Source organism: Aedes albopictus, chromosome 3, assembly GCF_035046485.1.
Source record: "Aedes albopictus strain Foshan chromosome 3, AalbF5, whole genome shotgun sequence".
NCBI lineage: Eukaryota > Metazoa > Arthropoda > Insecta > Diptera > Culicidae > Aedes > Aedes albopictus.
The window spans coordinates 15,534,250-15,544,679 of NC_085138.1; the positions used below are offsets into that span (position 1 = coordinate 15,534,250).

The 10,430-nt window shown below is 40.1% G+C and overlaps 1 protein-coding gene across 1 annotated transcript; it reads left to right on the forward strand.

The window, feature by feature from the left end:
* LOC109427980 (uncharacterized) lies at positions 1–674 on the forward strand. The gene is made up of 2 exons (XM_019703637.3): positions 1–165; positions 227–674. The coding sequence occupies exons 1-2, from the start codon at positions 108–110 to the stop codon at positions 637–639; spliced, it is 471 nt and encodes a 156-aa protein (XP_019559182.3). The 5' UTR covers positions 1–107; the 3' UTR covers positions 640–674.
* Positions 675–10,430: the final 9,756 nt, after the last annotated feature.

The following is a 10,430-nucleotide window of genomic DNA, read 5'->3' on the forward strand; positions in this document are numbered from 1 at the left end:
CTATCATCTATCTACACACTAACTACCAATGAATAAAAGATAACACGAGCGGGGTTTGATTTGATTACTCATTACCCATCGCAGTGGCTCTTAAACTAAACGGTAAAATGATTGTGAAAATCTTTTCGTTGGGATTTGCTCTTTCATCTTTCTTCTTTACCCATGGTAAGTTGGACAAACTTCAAATCATCAAAACCTTCAACTAATCCTCCTTATTGTAACCAAGCTCTAGCCCTAAACTGCAGTCTCTGCACAACCCTCATGGGCTGGGAAGCCTGTGACAGGGCCGCCGATTACTGGGAGTGTTCGGACGAAATAGTCCTATTTGGGCATGATTTCCTATCGGATTTGAATCCTACGCTGCCGTTGAACAAAACGGCTGCCAACGCCGGTGGTGGTTACAAATGCTACTCGCTGGAGGTGCTATTCGGCGCGGAGAAGCAACTGCATGGATTTGCCCGGGGATGCACCTTTGCCGAGGTGGATTTCTGTTCCGGGTGGCGAAGCGGAACCGAAGTGATTGAATGTCGCACTTGTCGCAGCGAAGATCCGAACTCGTGCAACGGTGCTGGTAGCTTGGTGACTGTGTTGTGGATAAATTTAGTCGGGATTTTTGTCCTTGCTGTGAAAGCGTTGTAAAGTAGCGAGATGAATAAAGATTTTAATACCTGAAATCTGGAAGTATGTTAGAAGGTGAGAAAGGTATGCTAATATTCATGTTAGCAGTCATTCAACTAATTGAAGTACTAGTATCAAATCATGGAAACCCAGACACAAGATTACAATGGCGATCTTTTCACTAATAGGTTAACAGTTTATTATATACTTACTTTATTATTACTTACCGGAAGCTTTCTCGAAGAAACGATAAATCGAAAATAGACTGTGTTAGTGTGTAGTACCTTCTTTGGAGCAACCCACCAGCAAACCTAGCTGTGAACAACGTTCTGAAAATTTTCCCCGCAAAATGCACAAGCACAACCGTGAAAAGAAAAGATGACGCGCAAAAAATGCAGAGTAACAAAATTGACTTCATTCTAGCATCTAGCTAGGGCTAGACTGTTCAAGAGTGGTGCAATAAAAATGTCTTCATAAGGGTTCGTCCTGAAAGAGCAGTTTGGTACATTGGTCGTTCAAACACGTTCCGCATACCGTCGGTCGTATAATAAGACGTCAAGAGACGGCTCTTTTTGTTATAATGTGGTTGGAATATTGCCTTAACAAGGAATTTGGGGGCGAAAAATAGGATGCCGATGTCGGTGCAAGCTCAATTACACAGTGCAACCGAGGAATAATCTCAGACTTAAATTTCACATTGCTGGAAACGGTGGTAGAACACCAGTGCAGTGATGCCCTTAAGCTTTAGTGTCTCAAACTTGAGACTTAATAACGGTGAGATTATGAATATGTTATTAATTAGCTTTGAATGTCACCTATTTAGATTCGCGTTATGTGTTCACACGATGTTATCCGAAGTTAACCGATACCGAATTGGTTTTATCACTGCCGTTCTTTTATGTGCTGTGACTGTGTCAGATCAATCTTCAGCATAAGAGGACATAAACGATCAATTTTTAACTTATGCAAAGTGGTACAGCTCAAGAAGATTTAGTCTAAAAACCTTATTTTCGTGACGGCAATTTATGTCTAGGTAACTTTTCGAATCTGGAGTTTGCTACTTTCAGTAAAAATAAAATGCCAAACTCGCGTGTCATGTCTCGAGCATATGTGCTTGTCAATAAAGCAATCGTGCCTACACTCATCTCTGAACTAACTACCAGACTAGAACCACCAGAGTGTTGTGACAATTGATGCATCTATAGGAAACCTCAACAGTAAATACGCTTAGTGTTCGATATATTTACCGCTTGATGAACCATCTCCTATCGGTGCTTTCAAACAAGTCATCGCATACTGCACTTCAAAAGGCCTTCCGTTAATTGTGGGCAGTGATGCTAATGCTCACCATATAATCTGGGGCAGCTCAGACATCAATTTGAGAGGCTCCAGTTTTTGAGTAGTACATCTTGGATTACTTAACATAGGCGACCGCCCAACCTCCATGGTATCTGCTAAAGAGGAAGTGTTAGACATAACGCTTTGCTCTAGCAGAATTAATCATGAGATGACCTATTGGTATGTGTCAGATGAAGATTTTTTATCTAACCATCGCTACTTCTTTTTTGAACATGTGAATGTTACTTCGCAAACTTTGCGTTTCAGGAATCACCGGTCAACCAACTGGGATCTGCTTATTCACCACTTTCAAGAACTTTCTTGTGTTCAACGTATCTAAGAACTTTATGACTAAAGTTCATGTTAATACTTGCACAGCCTCAGATAGATGTGATCTATCAAGTGGTAAGTTCGATAAATCTTTGAGGGCCTCCAAGGCTGCGATGACCTTTTTTAACTTTTTTTCTCTGGATTCTTTCACTTTTTCACTTAAATTCTCTGGAATTTAGTATATCTGATCTACAAGCGTAATCAGTGATCTATTGGAGTTCTATGAATGAAATTCATATATGCATAGGATCGGCAACTATGTGCTGTCAAGTTGAGTGTTCAATATATGTTTGAGGAAATCAAAGAACTCTCTTGAGTATGGGTCATCGATCTACCTGCGTAATTTGTTGTCTCTAAAAGCTTTATGACTGAGGTTCATACTCACACAGCCTCAGGTAACTATGATTTATCATCAAATGGTGAGTTGTACGATTCTTCTAAAACTCCCATGAAAATTATGTGAAATTCACCTGAGAGCATCTGAAGTCCCTAAAACCGCGCCGAAACCTCCTCAAACGCCCTGAAACGCTATAAAAAGCCTCTGAAAGTTTCCAGAAACATTTGTGAAACTCACTAGAGAGGGCCAGAAGCAAGGTCGTGCACAATGGGGAGGTTTTGGGGGGTTGAATCCCTTCAATTATCGATTTTCCATGCACTAGGCGCCCTCCGTCCTATGCCAAAATCAGGAAAAAATCCTCCCTTGTCGCCTTTTCTGTGGACGGGCATGGTCACAAGTCCCCCAATACGCCTAAGAAACGCCATGAAACGCATCGAAACTCCCTGAAATCCCTTTAAGCGCCTTGAAACGCTTTGCAACGCCTCTGAATCCCTGAGAATCTCCAAAGCCCCCTAAACGCATTGAAACGCTTTAACGAAACGCACTCTGAAATCATCGTAAAGCTCACCTGAGAACCTATGAAGCCCCCTAAGACACCTCTAAAACCTCCTGGAATACCTTGAAACGTTTTGAAATCCCTAAAAGCTCTCTGAAACGTCTGGCACCTTCGCTTACCCCCCGTAAAACTCCCTTGAAATTACTCAGATCCTCCCTCATTTACATCTGATAGCCTCGACCACCCTCCCTTTTGCATCTGCTAGCCACTTGCCCTTCTCAAATTTTGTTGCAGCCTTGGAATCCATTTAGGCTCGGAGTATCATAAATTTAAAACGACTGAGTGGGTACTAAATAGTTTCAGCCCTTCAAATCTCCTTGAGCGGATGAGATACAACGGCGTAGCCCGCTTTTTTCTTTTTTCTTGCTCACTTCCTAATCATACACGAGAAAGAGTGGGATGAAACCCGGGGCGAATGGCCGCTCTCTCCATCCTTCTCCTCTAAATGTTTTAGGGAGGAATTCTACGATTCTACGAATCAAACACCGCTAGCCATCATGGTTTCTCATAGCGGAAATCATGATGGTTACAGGTCGCAAGCCCTGGTAAAGTGTGGAACGTTTTGATGGCTGTGATCCCTGACCATCATGTAATCAAAATCCCAGGGATACTCAAGTGATCATACTGTTGGGTTGTGGGGGTTGCGTGTGTGGGGTGCATATATTGCCAAGCATTGCTATGGATCGTTAGGGCTGGGTAGGAGCGGGGAATGGATCTACGATTGCTTAATTGCGATTATACCTACTTACTGGTATAGTCGTGGTTCAGCAGTGGTGGTGCCGCTTTTCGCTTGTGTTCGGCCTAGGTGGTTTGTTTAGGCGGTGCGGGTAGGTCTGTATGTACTTCGTACGTGCAGTGCGTACGGCTCCTACGGCTCAGCATTATGGTTACTTGGGTAGTGTAGGATAATTGGGTTTGGGACTGAGGGGGTCGTCATTGATTCTGCCGACACCATTGCGTGCTCATTGTTGACGGTTGTGTTGGTGACGATTTCTTCAGCTTTAGAATCTCATTTATTCCACGCACAAACTTTGGGAGGAGGGACTGCTTTGTAATGCAAGAGAGGGATTTAAACTCTGCGTTACGGGTTGGGCGAGGTCATGCAGATAGAAGCAACCCAGGTGACCATGCGGCTCGGGTCGTGATGGATGCATGAGTGCAGTGTGTGTGGGGTGCGCTACCCTGTGGGTGCAGTTGAGTCCGGGTTGGAGTGGAAAGAGACCCTTCTCTACCCTAGATCGGTTTCGGTTGTACGGACGGGGTAGTGTTTGGCTTATTTGTGACGTGTTGTGTGGGATTTGCGGCCCGAGCTGCGCGGTTACTTAGGAAGTATTGTGCTCTGCAATCTAGATTTTGGTTTTAAGATGAAGCTATGGCTGGGCTGTGCCTCGGATATGTTGGGCGCAGGTCGGGAGAGCTGATGGCGGTTTGTGCTGGAGGGTCTGCTCGATTGGTTAATCACTGGTGGTGGCCAGTTGATTGACTTGTCGGCGCTGCCTGTCATTTGGTTCTTGGGGTTTGTGCTCTCGAGATTCGGGGCGTTGCTTCGTTGTATCTTCGCTTTAATACTAATATTCCTTGTTTGATTTAACTGACTGTTATGTACAGGCGCTTAACTCATTCTATTTCATAGATTGCCAGATTTAAGTGTAATGGTTCAATAGGGTGTTAGCAATCAGAGTGGATTAGAACGAGTTGGCGCCTACAATACACCAACACTAACACACATACACCAATACTTACACGCACACATGCACCTACAACTAGCTGTAAAAGACCAGTGGGCGGGACAATGCCCAAGTAACACAACTTGTTACAATACTGTATATTTTACATGATTCATACAAACGTCCATGTTTTGTTTTGAATATGAAAAACCTATTTTCGTACACTTATATAACCGAAAAAGCGCAAAAAATGGCGGCTTATAAAACATCTTTGATGTTACTAAAGATGTTTTTCAATACATTATTATAACATAAAATAAAGTATCGAATATGTTCTCAGCAACATCGTTAGAACTTACTTTTTGCTAACAGGAAAATTATTCTTTGTCAATCGCACACTGTGGAAATAAATGTGACATGTGATATTTGGTAATGGCTCAAAATAATTGTCAAGCCTTACTTTTCATTTGTAATTCACCATTACGATGTCCGGTCACTATGACTGAAATACATGTGCCACTCAAAATTTATGGTGAAATAAACACATTCACTCTTCATGAATTAATTCGCCTCCTGTCAGATTGAAAACAAGAAGGAAAGTTTTTGTCATCTCTATGGTTTTTGTGAGATTTTCGAGTACATTTTCAGATATGCAACATGGTGGATTCTTGACACAGTACCGTCAAAAATTTTTAGAATGCTATTTTCAATTAAAACGTATTAATAATGTGATTTTACACTGTAGAATTTGTATTCGTTATCATTAAGGCAACTATATTATTACATTGAACCTTAAAATTTTCCCAGATAAATAATTATTCGGAGAAAAATTTGTAGATGAACAAACTGCTATACATTCATAAAAGCGTTAGTTGTCAAATCTTTTAGCAGGCACTGTAATTTATCTGGCCTGATAGGAAAGTATTCAAAATATTGGAAAAACGTTCAAACTACAATTTTTGTACATCTCAATAACATGTTTGTCGAGTACTACTTGAATCGATTGAAATACATTGAAAAAACATCATGGCAACGTACTTGCAACATCCATTTTCAAATAGCATACAAAGATGTGATTTTTTGTTTTTGATACCTGTTTTGAACATCAGTGCAACAATAACAAAGTTAGAGTGCAGCTCGTGGGATCAATCTGAATAAATTCTTGTCTAATTTTGCGCTATCTAAAATTGTGTTCTAAGTTAGTTTTAGTCGCCACGTAAGTACTCAAAGTGTCCGCACAAAGTAAAATATGATGGTGCTATTATAGTTAAGTTTCGGTTTAGTTTTATGTGCATGATGTTTCATAAATTTAAGTGAGTGAGGGGAGACAGAGATCCGATAAACTTATAAAAACCGTATTGAATACGTAAAAATAGCGTAATCGTAACATACTTGAGCCTAAAGGCTATATCTATGCACTGATGATGTTTTACACATCATCTTGAATTGAAAGAAGACAACGATACACAAATCAAGTTTAATCAACGTTATATTTACGTAGCTGTAACGTGTGGTGAGATTGATAAGATTTTTCAGTGACTTGTTAATGCCAAACATATTTTAAACCTGATTTCAACATAAGATGTGTACAGATACGATTTAAGTACTATATTAAAACATCTTTTTCAGATTTCATTTTCAAAGATGTTTTCTGTGTTACTTGGGTGGTGCCTACCCAACAGTTGTAGGTGGGGTGTTTGGCTTAGCTACATGACTTGGTCCGGCAAGCCCATAAACATCAATTGGTAGACGTATTGCCTAGTGAAAAGACAACGCAGATGGGCGAAAGCCAGGGGATGCGTTGATAATAGCAGAATAGCAGAATAGCAGAATTCTACGATTCTACGAATCAGAAATTCTTACAGATACTTCTGCAAGGGTGCATCAAATAAATAATCACCGTCAGTGATTTTATCATGGATTTCTCCAGAGATTTTTTTCAGTGATTTAACCAGAATTTCCTCCGGAAATTTCTCCAGGGATTCCTTAGAGGTTCCTCCAGTGATTGTTCTATTGCTTTTTCTTTTTCGAGAATTCCTTCAGGAATTTCACCAGGGATTCCCAAAGAATTTCCACCAGAGATCATTTGAAGCAATCCAGGAATTCTATCAAATTTTTCTATAAAAGAAAATCCCTTAGGAATACATGCAAGGATTCTCTTGGGGTTTCTTGAGGAATTCTACCAGGGATTTACTAGGGATTGCCTCAGAAATTCCTCTTGTGATTGCCTCGGGGAGTGCCCCTGAAGTTTCTACAGGAATTTATCCAGGGATTGCTTTAGAAACTGTTCCAGGGATTCCTCCAGGAGTTCATCCACAAACTCTTCTTGGCATTTTTTCAGAGATTCCTCCAGGATTTCATCCAGGAATTCCTCCAGGGACTCCTCTATGAATTCATTCGAGAATTACCCCAGGAAACCCTCCAGAATGTCCTCTCGGAATTCCTCCATCAATTTCACCATAGGTTCATTCAGAAATCCCATCAAATATGTCTCCAGGAATTCCTCCAGATTTTTTTTTCAGGAATTTCTCCATGAATTCCTCTTGGGTTTTCTTCAGGAATTCTTCCAGGGATTCACTTGGGATCCCCTCAGAAATTCCAGGATTGCTTCTGGGGTTTCTTCAGGAATTTATCCAGGATTTTTTTTTTCTGAAATTGCTACAGGGATTCCTCCAGGTGTTCATCCGCAAACTCTTCTTGGGACTTTTTCAGGGACTTCCTATAACAGGGTGTCTACTCATAAGCCAGAATAAAATTCCCTGAGTTTTCCAGGTTTTTCTAGAGGGAAGTTTTGAAAGTTTATTATTCCAAATTTGCCTAAATTTTCTAAAATGTGCATACTCTGCAAAAGCTATACAAAAACATTCCCAAAAATAAAGTAAACATCTTTCAAAATTTCAGAGAGTTGTTCCTAGGGTTCCTACCACAGCTCCTTCCAGGATTTCCGTCGTATTTCATGAGGCATGTGTTGGAGTACCTTTCGATATTTCTTCCAGAGGTTTTCGTGATATGCTTCCCGAGTTTCTCGCTAGATTCCTCCTGAAGATCCGTCCAAAATTATCCAAAGTTCCTTCACGATTTTTTCTTAGTGGTTTTCAGGAATAGCTTCCAACAGTTTCTCTCGGGAACAGTTTCTACGAGATACTTGCAGATAAGCTCCAGGAATTTCTAACAAAGGGTTAACCAATGTTTCCCTTGGATTTCCTTACGAAACTTCTCCTGTAGTTTCAAAGTTCCTTTTTAAAAAATTCTTAATATTTTTCTCGGGTTTACTCTTAGAACTTTTTTTCGAGATGTCTCATTTTTCCACAGGTTTTTTTTAAGTTCCTGTCGAGATTTCTATAATAAGACATTGCGTTTTCACTTAAATTTATCCGAATATTTCTCCGGAAATTTATTACAAGGAATTTCGTAAATTATACCCGGAGATATTCTGAGAAAAACTTGTGGAAAAATTTCTGTAAGAACTCTAGGAGTCCCTATTAATGAAATCCTAAAAGGAACATCCAGAAACAATTTCCGGTAAAGGCTCCGGGAAGAGTTCTGGGAATAATAATGAGAAAATCTGTAAAAAAAAACCGGTGGATTATTGCAAGAAATTCGGTGCAACTATGAAGAAACGCCTGGTTCTAAAAGAAATCACGGGAAGAATTCAATAAAAAATATCAGCAATAGCTTCCATAATGCATTCCGGAAAAAGTCTTAGGAGAAAGTCTAGGGTGAATACAGAAAAACTCTGAGAGACAACTCAAGAAAAAAAACGGAAAAAATCTTTTGAGAACTCCGAGAGACATCTTAGGTGAAATTTTAAAATAAATCTCACGAGAACCTTTAGCATTAATATATATTCCAGCTGAAACTCCAGTAGAAAATTAGAAAGGAACTCTAGAAGTAAGCTCACAGAAGCATCTTAGAGAAATTACAGGAAAAACTGCGGCAAAAATTCCGAGAAGAATTCCTACTGAAAGTTGGTGAATTAAGAAATCCTTGGAGGAAATCGTAGGAATTACTCTTGTAACAACTCTGAGAAAAATTCTGGGAAAATCCAAGTGAAACACGTAAAATATCCAAGAAGAATCCCGAGAGAAGTTCTAGGAGAAACTCCACGAGAGCTTCTACGAGTTATGCCGCGAGAAACTCTTATAGAAAATTCGGGATAAATCTTTGGAATCCCACGAAGGACTCTGGGAGCAAAATCGGGTAGAAATTCTAAAAAAGAAATTCTGTAGCATCCCCATGAAAAACTACAGGAGGATTCGGTCGGAATTCAGAAATCCGGGAAAAATAGGCTGATTCCCGGTTTTCCAGGAAGTAGACACCCTAAGGATTTCTTCGGGAATTCCATGGCATTCCTGCATGAATTCCACTTGGAATTTCTTCAAGAATGCTTCCTGAGATTCCACCAGGAATTCCTCCAGGGATTTCTCCAGGAATACTTCCAGCGATTCATCCAGGGATTTCTCCAGGAATTCCTTCAGAAATTGCTCAAAGAATTCGTCTAGGGATTCCTCCTTCAGGAATTCATCCCAGAATTTCTCCCAAAAATTCCTTCTGTTATTCCTCCAGAGATTTCTCCTGGGATTCCTCTAGGGTTACCTCAAGGAATTACTCCAGGAACTCATCCAAGCATTCCTCCAGAAATTCATCCAGGTATATCTCCAGGGATTCGTCCAGAAATTTTTCCAGGGCTTCCTCCAGGAATTCTTTCACGGGTATTATCAGCAATTTCTGCAGGAGTTGACCCAGGAATTCCTTCAGGCATTCTTCCACGGATTCCTACAGGAATTCATTGAGCGATTGCTCCAGGAATCCCCTTCAGCGATTGCCCCGGCAATTCCTTCAGTGATTGTCCAGGAATTCTTATTGTGATTTCTTCAGAAACTCTTTTCGGAATTTCTTCAAAAAATTTATTAAATTTTCTGAAAAATTTTCTGAAGTAGTTCTACCTGTTCTAGGGATGCACCTGATAATTTCTCCAGCGATTCGTATTGTTATTCTTCCATAATTCTACAGGAGCCAGGAAATTCTCCAAAAAGTCATCCTGGAATTCTATCACAATTTTCTCCAAGAAATCCTTTAGGAGTTCATCCACAGATTTGTTCAGGAATCCATCCATGAATTTCTTCAAGAACACTCCTTGCAGCTCCTGCAAAGGGATTCCTTCAGAAATTCGTCCGGTAATTCTTTCAGGAATCATGATTCTTCTGAAGATAGTATCTTCAAGTACTCCTCGAGAGATTCCTCCATACGTTTTTCCACAGATGTTTCGAGAATGCTGCTTTAGAAATTCCTCCGAGGATTTTTGTAAAAAGTTGTCAAAGGATTCCTAAAAAAAAACTTCTTCGGAAATGCCTCGAGGGTTTCCTCCAACGTTTGTTTTAGAACTTGGATTTTTTTATGAAAGTTGGATAGATATTTCTCCAGAAATTTATATTTCGTCCAGTTATTTCGATTGGGTTTCCACCTTACTATATGCGAGAATCGTTTGTAAGTTACGAACCGTATTCATACAAACAGATTCATATTTGAATCAGTAAAATATTACTCATATGAAAACTTATAACTTTAAAAACTTCACGACCTG